At 41.2% G+C, this 13,540-nt stretch overlaps 2 protein-coding genes across 17 annotated transcripts in view; one reads left to right on the top strand and one right to left on the bottom strand.

Annotated features, from left to right (window-relative positions):
- cacna1da (calcium channel, voltage-dependent, L type, alpha 1D subunit, a) overlaps positions 1-8,455 on the top strand; it is a 78,349-nt gene extending 69,894 nt beyond the window's left edge. For 10 of the 16 annotated variants that reach the window (XM_030418750.1, XM_030418753.1, XM_030418755.1 and 7 more), the window contains 8 exons: positions 61-177; positions 534-922; positions 2,791-2,817; positions 3,482-3,610; positions 3,725-3,864; positions 4,404-4,510; positions 4,731-5,048; positions 5,166-8,455. In XM_030418750.1, the coding sequence (XP_030274610.1) occupies positions 61-177; positions 534-922; positions 2,791-2,817; positions 3,482-3,610; positions 3,725-3,864; positions 4,404-4,510; positions 4,731-5,048; positions 5,166-5,471 (1,533 nt within the window). In that variant the 3' untranslated portion in view covers positions 5,472-8,455. The remainder of the gene's footprint in view (positions 1-60; positions 178-533; positions 923-2,790; positions 2,818-3,481; positions 3,611-3,724; positions 3,865-4,403; positions 4,511-4,730; positions 5,049-5,165) is intronic. The other 6 variants (XM_030418747.1, XM_030418757.1, XM_030418760.1 and 3 more) reach the window with 3 other exon arrangements.
- A 117-nt stretch (positions 8,456-8,572) lies between these two features.
- Positions 8,573-12,401, bottom strand: LOC115583713 (parapinopsin-like). Its single transcript, XM_030420851.1, has 4 exons — positions 11,854-12,401; positions 11,292-11,620; positions 9,792-10,034; positions 8,573-8,826 (listed from the first exon to the last, which is right to left on the bottom strand). The coding sequence occupies exons 1-4, from the start codon at positions 12,182-12,184 to the stop codon at positions 8,713-8,715; spliced, it is 1,017 nt and encodes a 338-aa protein (XP_030276711.1). The 5' UTR covers positions 12,185-12,401; the 3' UTR covers positions 8,573-8,712.
- Positions 12,402-13,540: the final 1,139 nt, after the last annotated feature.

The following is a 13,540-nucleotide window of genomic DNA, read 5'->3' on the forward strand; positions in this document are numbered from 1 at the left end:
GAGTTGTAAGATGAAGTTCCCCCGCTGTAGCATTTAGCCCTCTTATTGTCATGGTTACAGGCCGGCCTTCGCACGCTGCATGATATTGGGCCCGAAATTCGCCGAGCGATATCATGTGATCTGCAGGATGACGAGCTAGTAGACTTTATTCCTGAGGAAGACGAGGAAATTTATAGGGTAACTGATTCAATTTTACATGACAGGAGGAATGTTACATTTGAATATTGTGCTTGTTAAGTAACTTAATGTTAACCAGCTAAATATGTAGTCGATGTTATGTCTTTATTTTGCTACAATATGTAGCTTTTTGTTCATTTTGGCTTCCTTTGTTTTTCCTTCATTTCAATTCCAACAAACTACAAACAGTGCATTCATTTTGCTCACGTCATGTGCCATGAAACCAGCTTCTGAACTTAATTTTGCTCATACAGTTTCTGAAAAGAAAACCAGACTTAACATCAATAGCACATTTGTTCAGCTGCTTTGTAAGATGTCGAAGCCCTGGTGGTTTTACTTTGAGCGTTCCTTCACAGCGTAACGGCGGACTCTTCGGGAACCATCTCATGAACGGTGGCCACCGGCGATCCAACGGCCATCAGACCAATGCCACACAGCGACCTCTACAGGTGCAGCCTCCGCCTCACTACGCCCACATGGAGCAGCCGGTGGGACGCCTGTCTCGAGCCAATGCAATGTCCCACCCCAACCACCATCATCACCACCACCACCATCACCATCGCCACCACAACTCCTACGGCAAGTCTCCCAAATCCACCAACATCAACCTCAACAATGCCAACGTGTCCAGTCTACCCAACGGAGGACACCATCGTTACTACGAACACGCACCTCCCAATGGCTACCCAGGTCATCGCAGCACCTACTATGACTACGACAAGCCCCGGACACCCCAGGGCCAAAGGTATCAACACACCAAGCATCAGCCTTTTAATCTGACTCAGAAATGGTTCAAATAATCCATGCAGAATGAAACTCTTGTTTCCCAGGATTTGCTAAATGTAGAAATTAAAGTTACATCAGGATTTTCCCCATATAACCACGATGCTGTAGCTGTAACAATGAAGGCAAAACAGATCAGAGAGAAATTCTGTATCGAACAAGCAGAAAGCAGATTTATCAGGAGGTTCGTGAATAACTAATGTTACATGTAATTTGATAAGAATGATAAAAAGTGGAAAATAACTTTTATTTTGAAAGTGCAAATTATGCCATGGGCTATTCTGAAGATCATTCTAGTGTCATTTAAAAACAATCAATTTGAGCTCTTCTTACAGTATTAGTCAGACATTTTGGAAAATATTTGTAATTACTTTCATGCCAAGATGAAAAGACGAGAAGATTGATACCACTCTTGTGTCTATATCATCACTATAAAGCTTCAATCAGGAGATGGTTAATCAAGTCAAGCTTAGCATAGATACTGAAAGCCAGGAAAATAGCGAGTCTCGCCTACAGGATAACTGTTTCCCCCTTTCTCCTAGTCTTAAGGCTAAGCTTTGTTCAACTCACCAGTTGAAGACTGTTGATATAGCCTGCCACTGGCTGAATTTTTGACATGGCATCCTCTCCTGTCTGCTATGTGAGTGTTAGCATTTTTAAAATCCCTGTCTCTACCGGAAACCTTCAACATAGCAACCTACATCCTAAAATAACTCATTAAGCTAACTCTAGCTTTGTCCCTGACACTACGAACACTAGACAAGCATGTTGTTGTCACCTTTTCTCTAGCTGGGATTGAGGTGTTTTAATGCCAGAGTTCACAGGTTCCCTCCAAAGATATTTTGAAGGGACATTTTATAGTAATTACTTCTTGAAAGCAATTTAAAAGTGGTCATTGTGTGAGTTCAAGGCCCAAGTTGGGTGTGTTTTTCCCATTAAGCAAGTGTTTCTCATAACTTTTGTAGTTAGGAGATAACCAAAATTACTTAACAGTTACTCAAAAAATACTGTAGCTGATAGAATAAAAAGAATTCATATAGAATTGATAACATATGACAGTAAGTTTAGGCGTTTCAGAATTTATAGATATAGATTATGGATTCCCCTTTAATTATTTGGGCATTACTTCAGCAGAGAGAGCAAAAAAAGCACCTGCAGAAGTTTTAAAATGTATTTCTTGTTACTCTGTTCTCCATCAATGCAGCTATCTTAGTCTGTATGACAGCACATAACTGAAGAAATTTTAATAACACTGTTATTACTTTCTTTGCCTCAAGTGCTTGCTGTAATGAAAACACCTGTGCACATTATCTGTGGCATAAGTATGTTTGTTCCACAGGCAGGACCCGGCTTCTTATCAAACCTTCCCGTTTCACAAACCTTTATTGTAAAACCCTTCACTTCATAATGGATCACCAGCCGACTTTCATACTGACAGTTAATTTCATAAGTGACCAGAAGAACACTCATCTCCTGTATTCTCACGCTCTGTTCAGTCAGACGCTCCAGTGTTGGTATCCAGTTTTTCTTTAGCACCCAATAAGTTAGGGGGACAATTTCATTGCTGCCACTTTACGAAAGAGAAATGGTTTTTAGTTTGTGTCTTATCTGAAAAAGAGAAAATGGAATTGTCAGCCAACACTGGAGTCAACGTCCACCATCACACTCTGTCCTCCTCATACATATATATGAGAATGCTGTATATGATTCATATACTGTATGATATATATGTGTCACGCTCTCTCCGCCCTTTTCTCTGTGTTCTCTCCTCCCTTCTCCTTCCTAACCGAAATGCTTTCTCTCAACCCATCCCTCTGCTTTCTTGGACAGAAGGCGCTACTATGAGACCTATGTTAGGTATGTTTTTCTAGGTTTGGCTCCAGCAGTATGTCTCCACAGCAAAAGCAGGACTTTATTTTTTATGTTTATTTGTCTCATTGTGATTTGATTTTGGATCAGTGAATGGTTGCATCCTTGCTAAGTCAGTGTCATGTGCTATATGCTGGCCAGCCATTTGTCAGGTTACCAGCTGCCTCTGCTATGATGCAGTTGTGTCAATGGTTTGAAGTGAAAGGAGGAGTAATATGAATGTTAGTGGCCAGCATATCGCTAAGATCAGCACTGCTTTATGCATGTGTCAAAGTGACGTGCTTGCTTTGAAGAAGGACCCAGATGCTCGAAAACAAGGAAGTGTATGAGAATGTTTTTCAAAGTCCCACTGCTAGTCACCATCATAGTTCTACACTTAATTCACGTCATGATTCTTAGCCATTAGTGTTTTAATTAATCTAATGAAGGACCTCAAAGAGAATGGGATGTTATAGATAATAGAGTGATGCTGTTCAACCTGAAACTTGCTGCCTGCTGTCTTGGTCTGGCTGTGGTTAATATCTGGGGGTGGTCAGTTGCATTGCTGCCCCCTGGAGGCTTGCGTCTGCATGGCAGTGCATGGCCCTATTCCAGTAACCCCTCTAAACAGCAGCGTGTGCACACTCTGACCCCTGTGCTCACCTCTCGTCAGGTCCCGCGGTGTGGATGGACACCACCCCACCATCTGCAGGGAGGAGGAGTTTGATGAAGACCGCTTCTCCGGGGAGTATTACAGTGGGGAGGAGTTTTATGAAGATGACAGCATGCTGTCAGGGGAAAGGTAGGACTCTTTCAGACTGCCTGTTGAGCTCATTTAGAGAACACTTGTGCCACTATAGCCTGCTCAGATTATGAAACATAGATAAATAAGGATTTGTTTGTGTGTTGTTGACAGGTATCAGAACAGTGACACAGAGTATGAGACTCCCAAAGGTTACCATCACCCTGACAGTTACTATGACGATGATGAGCAGCCTCTCTACCGAGACTCGCGGAGGTCGCCAAAGAGACGGCTGCTTCCTGCCACACCTCAAGGTACATACATCCTGCAGCATGAGTTACATGTTAATCAAATAATCAAGGTTTAGGTTCTAAGTTTAAGTATTTTGCAGAAGCTTTGAAAACATTTAGATCAAAGATGTTGTGGGTTTGAAAAATTACGTAGAATCACTGAATCAGTGACAAAGTAGTAGTGCAGCATGGTACACAGAATCTAACATTATCAAAGAAGATGAATTTGCACGCATACATGAAATATTCCCATATACAAATGATGAGTAAAATGTTAAAAGTAAAAAGTTTGGACTCATGTTATCACCTTTTCATTCAAAGTACCAATCTGATATGTATGTGTTGGTAAGGGTGCATTTAAAAACAACACGCTGTAGGGTAGCTATAAACAAACTGTAGACCGTGCAGCTAAGGGTAAAATAAGTCATCTGTACTGAATGCCCTAAAACATTTAACACTCACTGTATGACTCACCACTCAGTCCTAAAGCTTTTTTGCAACGTTGCATGTCATCAAAGTTTCCTGCATGAGGTCACTCACTGGTCCCCTCCTGACTCATTCAGGTAACAGGAGGCCATCCTTCAACTTTGAGTGTCTGCGCAGACAAAGTAGCCAGGACGAGCTTCCACATCAGCGCACCGCTCTACCACTGCACCTTATGCAGCACCAGGTAACACAAGCACATGTCTCACCTGTACTGTTTGCTCACTTAGATCGATGTAAACACCTTTTAGATCTCTTTTATCACTTTCCTCTTTCTCTGAATTGAAAAGATCTTGTCCTATTTGTGCAAGCATTCTCCCTGAGTAGCAGGCGGTAGCTGTTAGTCACAGAGTAGTACAAGGAAAGTGCAGCTGAGTTTAATGTTTGTTTATCTCCTGACTCATCAGGTTATGGCTGTAGCAGGCCTGGACTCCAGCAGAGCCCACCGCCTCTCCCCGACCCGCTCCACTCGCTCCTGGGCCACACCCCCTGCCACCCCGGCCAGTAAAGACCAGTCACCGTACTACACCCCTCTCATCCGTGTGGACCATCCACAAAGGGGGAGCACTGCTAGCAGCCAAGTGTCGGTGCGTAAGAGCTCCTGGTACACGGACGACCCCGAGTTCTCTCAGAGGACGTACTCGCCGGTCCACCTGCAGGTGCCACCTGAGTACCACAACCAGTACCACCAGAAGAGAGGCAGTGCCACCAGCCTTGTGGAAGCGGTGAGTTTGAGGCTTTTGGATTGATCCCACAGGCACATTTTTAGGTTAATGCTTCAGAAAAGTGAAACCAATAAAAGTAAAACAAGATAAGTAATACATATTTCCTCTGTCGAGCAGGTTTTGATATCAGAAGGACTTGGGAGATACGCCAAGGACCCCAAGTTTGTTGCTGCCACAAAGCACGAGATAGCAGATGCGTGTGAGATGACAATAGATGAGATGGAGAGCGCAGCCAGCCATCTGCTGAATGGAGGGATGGCTCCGGCCATCAACGGGGTCAACGTGTTCCCCATTCTGACTCCAAGGGACTATGAACTGCAGGACACAGCAGCCAGCTACAGCGACGAGGAGCCAGAGACAGAACCGAGAGCTCCCTATGAGGAGGACCTGGCAGATGAGATGATCTGCATCACAACTTTATAGCAGTGGCTGGAGAATTCTGCAAACTAGAAACCTTGACAGACTAAATACGTGAAAATAAAAAATAAAAAATAAATGCATCTGTTGGCTCTGACCAAAAGAAGTGCCTTTTACATTGAAGAGAAAAGGCATATAGATGAGAGACACATTAGTCCCGTTCATTTAATTGTTCTCCACCTGCCAGCAAAGGAGGTCACAGCAGAGAGCCAGACACCATTCCTGCTGAGCACAGAGGGACTGACTGGACCCTCCTGTCAGAGGAGGTGACACACAGGTTCAGCCTGCAGCCAATCAGAGATGAGGACATTGATGCCAGTGAAAGATGGACCAAGTGGCAAAGGTGTGAGATACTCTCTCGGGCGGGTCTCTAAGGGTGATGACAATCAGATGTACGATGTCATTACCTCGGTCACTTTATTAAGGTTTGGCATATCATGCAAGAATTCAATGCAAGCATAGAAAGGCATATCTCCTCCCGTAGTCGTTAGTCTAACTTGATCCCTTTGTTGTTTGAACAGACCGTTAAATGATCGATACAGCTGAGTCAAAAAGTGAAGAGCACCTGTAGAGTTGTACCAGATTATGCAGGAACTAGCTGTCCTACTTATAGCATCTTTCAACTTGAGATATGTTCTTTTGAAGCGACAAAAGCATTTGTGATAAATGCACTAGCAGGCAGGTTATTTTAAACTTTTAGAATAGCCTGATTAATATTTCATAGTTGATATGCTGTAAATTGTATTATATAACAAAAAGAAACTTTGTAAAGAGATATTCTATATTTTGTAATTATGTATCATTTAAAAGATCAGCAATATGGACCCTTGTGACTCCTGTTATGCTATAAAAGCAGACTTGCATTATTTTATTAGGTACAAGATTCTGATATTCATTTGCCTTTTATTTTTTTGCTAATATGCACCCTTTATTTTGCCTATAAAAACAGCATTTTTAAGAGGATCTGCTTGTGTGACAACACTACTGCACAAGATATGCAAATGGCTTTGATTTCTTAGCATAGAGGTACACGTGTTACTTCATTCTACCAACACCAGTTGCATAAGGTAAAGCCCCCTTTAAAGGAGCATTTTTAGAAGGCGAGCCTCAAGGATCCAGTGCTGAAATTTTATACAGATGTGATGAACACATTTGTTTGCATATTTTGTGCAGGGCATGCACAAGAATTTAAAATGCATAGTGCATTAACAATGCTGCTTTTTTAGTTGGTTTCAGAGTCAAACCTAGGTTTCGTCAGCCCCTACTGAAATGCCTTTTTGCTGCTGAAAGAAAGAAAAACTGATAGCTGGTGATAACAGGGATAAATTCATACTTCTCATAGCTTGTGCTGGGGTTTTCCATGACGTACTCTTCGTTGATCATGGTGTAATTCCATTAAACCTTTGTACTGAATCTTGGCAATCACATCTCAGCCTTCATGTAGTGCGTGTGTATGTGTGTGTGAGGCCTTGGGTGGCCGAAGACACACGCACACATCCAAAGGTCAGAAACGGTCCAACATGTGTTGTAGGTTTAAAGGACAGAGGGTGTCCTGGTGTCAGGATGCTGGAGAGAGGCTAAGCAATACTAACCCCCCGCCCCTTTCTCTCTCAGCCTGCCTGGTTCCTGCATACAGTATACCTCGTTAGGCAACGGTGACAACATATCATTGTCTCAACTTACCTGTCTGTCACAGTGTCCCACAGTGGAGTCTTTGAGAGGGAATAGGTAGGATTGAACCTGGATGTCGTGTATTTTCCCCTTAATCATATTTATTAATGAGATGAGGAGGGAAAAACCAATGGATGCATAAAAAGGAGCAAGTGAAGCCCAAAGGTTTGAGCAACAAAATATCTTTTGATCAATTATCAAGTATGGACGCTGGATAAAATAAACTGCGGTGGTCTTTTTCAGGCGTTACCATGGAGAATTAGCACCGAGCATATTTAGGGTTAATGTGATCTGTTGTTCATGAGTGTTTGATTTGTAGGCGAGTGCGTCCTGTACTCTAATTCAACCGAATACTGTCATGAAAATGTAGGTTTTCCATTTTGTGTGCACATTGAAAGGGCTCTTTGAATTGTTTGTGAGTATTAAAAAAGAAATAATATTAATGTGTTATAGTCCTTTTGTTGATGACTATCATATAAAAGGACCAATGCACATAACAGGCACATTGTACTATTCGTAGCAATTACAGTACTGACGAACTGAAGATATGCATTATTTTGTAAAACACTTTTAAAAGTTGTGTTAAACTAAAGATGAAAAAGAACTTACTTTTACCTCATGTCAGGGATTCCTGAGAAAAGAAAAATAAAGATTTGGTTCAGTCTATACCAATGGTATTTAAATATTAGCACATAGCTGTTTGTCTTTGCACAAGTAACTGTATAGTGCTTTTGTTTCTCCTTTTTCTAAACAGATTTGTGTATTAAGGTGAGACAATTTTGTACTTTTTGTGACTGTGTGTATGGTTTAGTGGAATCTATATTTGTCATTTACACCTCACCTTACAATGCTGGGAATGAAAGAGTATTAAAAAATATTTTCAAGGTGCACTGTTTCTCTGTTTGCGGGTAGGGAGAAAAAAAAAATGACACGTTAAAGCTACCAGTTTACAGAGAAACACTTATTGATTTGAACGTTTCTATTAATTTTTCTTCATATTGTTATGATTCTAATTACTATTACAAATATTAATGTTCTGAAAGCTGTATTAAAATAGAAGATAATGTAAAATATGTACAAAGGTATGGAAAGACCCATGGTAATGTTCTCTACTTGAAAGTCTTGATATTTGCTCCTTAATGTTTTTATTCGGTAAACATCATTTCTCTTAGTAGCAAATGCTTTACTATAACCTTCTAGGTTTTGTATCAATACATTTTTTTGTATTTTTCATTTTATTTTGGCCTTGACTTTATTTGAATCGATACTGATATTTTATTTTCTATTGATCATCATTGAATAAACTTATGCTGAATTACTGTTGTCATTCATTGACATTCTGTTTTCACCCACAACATAAAAAAATCTCACAAACATTCAAACATTGCAGTCATAGTTTTACGGATGGCGACAAAAACAGATGCGCAAACTGAATCATCAGGCGAAAAGCATTTTAATGGGTTTGTTGCAGGTGTGTGTGTGTATGTGTCTGTGTGTGTGTGTGTGTGTGTATGTGTGTGTGTGTGTGTGTGTGTGTGTGTGTGTGTGTGTGTATGCGTGTGTGTATGTCTACATTTCAGGAAGGCGTCACTTTGTTTAATGGCTCTGTGGTCGTCACCATTTCTGATTCTTCGTCCTCCAGCAGCGGCTCTTTCCCACACAGCAGGAAGGGCACTGCGTATTTGCGGAACTGTAGAAAAATGCAATGAGCCGGAGTGTAAAACATTCAGACAAAGCATAGTGTTGTTTTTGATGTATCAACAAACACTCAGACATCATTCTCAGTTGGCATCAAAAATAAATTGTAATTTTATAGTAATTTCACTGTCAATGAACAAATGCTTTTTAATACACACATTAAGCAATTCTGAAGGTTTACAAACACCTGTTGCAACCTTACCCACGCATTTGCTTGATGAATGGGTTAAAAAGCATTTTATTGTCAACAGTGAAATAGTCATGAAATTCTAATTAACTTTAAAAAATACCATTTATTGATGAGGGTTATTATAAAGTGCTTTTAGATATTGCTGATTGAGAACAATAACTTAATGCTCTTCTTCGGCATCCTTTATTTAGCATTTATAAGCAGATAACGAACATTTAATATATGATTTATAACACACTAATGTCATTCCGAGCAGACATTTTTATGTGTCTTTATAGGAGAACTTGTAATTGTTGACAAATACTGTTCATTAATAACGACATGCCTTTATAACTGCTTAGAACTACACTTGTGGTAAATAATTTAAGAAATGTTGAAGTAAGACGTAAGACGAGATGTAATGTCCTTTTAGCGGCTTACAATGACATTGTAGTGTTATAAATTCCTGACTGCTTAAATTATGTAGTGCTTAAATGCTTAAGGCAGTTAAAGTAAAGTCCTCAGGGGAATTGGACTAGTTTATAATATACAGTTCTGTAAATCCAGTTTTTGTTTTTCATTAGGCTTAAAAAATGTGAAGACAAATTTTTTATATTTACAAGACGACACAAAGATTTATTCAGACTTTATCTGTTCCAAAACATCTTTCAGTACCACAAGATGGTGCCAACGTCCCAAAACAGAACAGTATTGCAAAGCTGAGACTCATCGAGCTGAGCCTCTCCAATATTTTCATCTCTTCTGACTGAGTTGTGGTGTCACAGTACCTGATTGTTGAGGTAGATGTAGATGATGGGGTTGTATACAGTGCTGCTCTTGGCCAGGTAAACTGGCACTGTGCCCACCAGCGGGTGAATCTTCACATCAGGGTCGTAGACCACCAGCATGGCCAGGCTGGCGTAAGGCATCCAACTGATCATAAAAGTCAGGACCATCAGGACCACCATGGACGCCACCTTCATCTCGCCTTTAGCTACTGCACCACCTTCAACACAGGCCATCCTTGACACCTGGAGCACAGAATATAAAGAGGTGAGAGGTTTATAGTCCTCCTTATGCCATATTTTGTTTTATTTTCTAACCTTATATAACCAGAAATCCCATATAGATTCAAAATCCCCTTTACAAGGGAGCCAGTGTAAACAAGAAAGATAACAGACTTAAAACAACTGCATACAACATCAAACAACAAATTAAGAGTAATGAGTAACAGGATGTGTATTTAGTCATCAGCAGTGGCTCACACGAAGAGAAGGGTGCAAAAACTTAAAAAGCACTTTCACCAAAGACAGTACAGGACTGCAAAGTGTCAGGTACGAACTGACAGGGTGTCACTCATGTCATGACCCTTAGTTCTCCTTTTGTGGCGACCAAACCAGGTTTTTTAAGGAGACTTCTGGACATCTCCGGCCGTGTTAAATCAGATATTTTAAGCCAAAACATAATGTTCTCCTAACCCTAACCAAGTGGGGTTTGCACCTAAACCTCAAGAGAGCAAGAGAGAGGAGAGAAAAAATGTAAACTAAACTGACTGTAATGTAAAGTTGCAACTTAAAGAAACATAACATTTTAACGTATCTGTGATTTTTGCAGAAACATACTTTGCCAACATAGATTCTGGCGATTGAGTGGTCAAATCTGAATGAATACTGTCGTGATTCCTGATTTTGTGTTGTGTTTTATGTTTGGATTTTCATGCCCCATGTGCCTCTAAGTGAGGAGTGAAGGGAACACAGAGACTAAATACACAAACACTGAAGAACAGACGAGGAACAGGTGAGGAGAGAGAGGAGGGAGGAGCCAGGTGAGGTAACGAGGGGGAGGAGCACAGAGAAGAAAACCAGGGGGGAACGAGACTGACAGACAGAGGGAGATAGAGGGAAGACCACAGGAAAATGTACAGGGAGAACTTAAAGGCACATGGGGCATGAAAATCCAAACATAAAACACAACACAAAATCAGGGAATCATGACAAATACAAGTGATTTAACATTCTGTCACACAGTCAAGTTGCAGTTTTGTTACCTTGTTTCTTATATTATATTAAGATTTAATTTAGTAATTAATTGTTAAATTTCTCAGTTAAATTTTGTGCTTTTTGCACCTTTGTCCGTTTGCCTTTCTTGCTTGGCCCCACTGTCAGGGGCAACAGTGCAATACACTGTATCTTATAAACTTAACAATAGTTTTTTTAGTGTGCAAAAAAAGTGCCCCAGGAGTATTATTACAGTGATACTTTCCACCACTGCGTATGATGAAGGCTCACCTGGTGCAACGTCCACATCAGCTTCGAGTAGGATGCCACGATGATGGCAAAGGGAGCAGCAAAGCACACTGCAAAGTAAGCCAGGATGTAGGAGACGGTATGAGGGTCTCGGCTGTGCCAGTCCGGTGCGCAGGACGTCCCGACACCCTCCAGCTCGTACCTGCCCCATCCAAACAGGGGGGGTAGGTTCCATGTGAGGGACCACAGCCAGGATAAGACGATACCTCCAATGGCGTGCTTCTTTTGGAAGGTCATCTGGCCCAGCGGTTTACATACAACAAACATCCTCTCCACTGCGATCAGAGCGACCGTGCACAGAGAGGTGATGCCTGCAGGAAGAGCAGAGTCAGTGTCTACTTACTGAGACATGTAAATGAATATCAGACTATACAGTGAGGAAATGCGTTTCCTATTAAAGTTTGTCATGAATTTGAATAAAAAACTGCAAAAGAAACATCACATTTTACATATGAAAAGATATTCATGTTGTACTATAATGCAATATTAATATGAGCAGTTAAAAAAACAACTGAGTCCAATCTGTGCACCTCTTTTCACTCACCAAACAAGGACACTGCAAAGCCCTCCATCACGCAGCCTGTTCTTCCCAGGGAGAAGTACCCCTGGGCGTTGTTGACCACAGACAGCACCCCTCCGGTCATGGCTGTGCCCAGGTCAGCCACAGCCATGTTCACCAGAGCATAGTTGAGCGGCTGCCTCAGCTGCTTGTGCATGAGGGACACGATGATCACTGTGGCGTTGAGTATGATGGCCGGGCCGGTGAAAAGAGCCATGATGATGGAGAGGATGATGAAGCCGACGCGTGACAGAGGGGGCTCCCCATGGGGGTCCAGGTAGGAGGAAGCATTTGGGTAAAAAACAGATGGCTGCATGGATGCAGAGCTTTAAAAAATGCTCAGGTTCGTTTCTTCTTGTCCTGGAGCTTCTGGACGATCAATATGTAGCTACCCAAGTGTGACAGCTGAGATTAGATGCCTCCGGTGTAAGGATAAATCCTCCAGAGCGGGACTAAGAATAATTCCTGCAAATGATGATCCTTGATCCTTCACCTTTTGCTTGATTGTAAATGCACTTTAACAGGATGACTCCACAGTGCTTTTCCACAGGATCAGTCCACTAAGCAAGTGTGAAAAACACAACAAACCCTGTGACCACTCCTACCTCCCAGAGGGATAGAGGGACTGCTGGTTTAGCCTTCTTAGAACTACTCGGTGGATGTGTCATAACCTAAAGTAACTACAGCAAAGACTGATGACGGCTGTTGATCTCCTGGTTCTCTCTCCCATTTCTTTCTTTTATCCTCCTTCTTGCATTCCTTACACAAACCAGGGGTCTGTGGAAGTCTAAACAGGCAAATAGGTGTTGCCAAGAAAATAAAAGTAACAATGTTGTTATTCCCTCTTGAGAACCAGTGAGGAGTGTTGCTGCTGGGTTGTGGACGAACTGCAGTTAAGGCGAGGAATTACTCACAGCTTGGCTTAATGATCTCCTCGTTTTAGGAAAAGTGTTTATTTTAAACACAAACAAAACAATAAATTACAAATTCAGTGATTTGAACCTGCTATAAAGCATGATTTTTCTGAGGATTTATTCATTTCTTAATCAATGACATGACAAAAATTTAACTAGAGAGAGAATACTTAGTCCGGCATTTGTTATTTGACGTACTTGAATATAATTTGGTGCACACTTTTATTAGTCTTGGCTTCACTTGTGGTCGACAGAAACGCTGCGAAAATGCCCCCTTGGATGACCCTCATGATAAAACATGATGAAGTGTCCTCTATTGTGCCCTTACAACAGAACATTGACAATAAAGAGCACTGGCAATAAAGAATGAAGATATTTGTCCTCCAGTGATGGGGATGGAGATGGAGGGGTTTTTTTGGCATGCAAATCTACAGTTTGTTTGTTGGTCAGAATGTAAATAACACCTTGATTTTTTGTTTGTGTGAAAGCTCCATCATGCAGCTTAAAGGAATCTTTACACATTTTTATGGGCTCTTGGGGCTTACAGAGTTACAAATCTTATTAAAGCTGATAATGGTTTCGTTTGGTCACCAATGACCAAATTGAAATGGTACGAACATACATCAAACCTAGTGTAGAGCTCGTACACCTGATTATACATCATTCAGCCCTCATCAACGTGGCAACAGTACAGTTCTTGTCATTGGCAGTGTTTAATTACGTGTAGATATTCCATCTAATGTGAAGCGTCACATTCA

This window comes from Sparus aurata, chromosome 6 (genome assembly GCF_900880675.1).
Source record: "Sparus aurata chromosome 6, fSpaAur1.1, whole genome shotgun sequence".
NCBI lineage: Eukaryota > Metazoa > Chordata > Actinopteri > Spariformes > Sparidae > Sparus > Sparus aurata.

What these genes read in the sequence shown, in the direction of transcription:
- LOC115583713 (XM_030420851.1), bottom strand. Translation starts at nt 12,184, where the DNA reads ATGCAGCCATCTGTTTTTTACCCAAATGCTTCCTCCTACCTGGACCCC. An exon ending in CTTTGCAGTGTCCTTGTTTG is followed by an intron (nt 11,621 to 11,853) that starts GTGAGTGAAAAG and finishes CTCTTCCTGCAG; the next exon opens with GCATCACCTCTCTGTGCACG. An exon ending in ACATCTACCTCAACAATCAG is followed by an intron (nt 8,827 to 9,791) that starts GTACTGTGACAC and finishes ATTTTTCTACAG; the next exon opens with TTCCGCAAATACGCAGTGCC.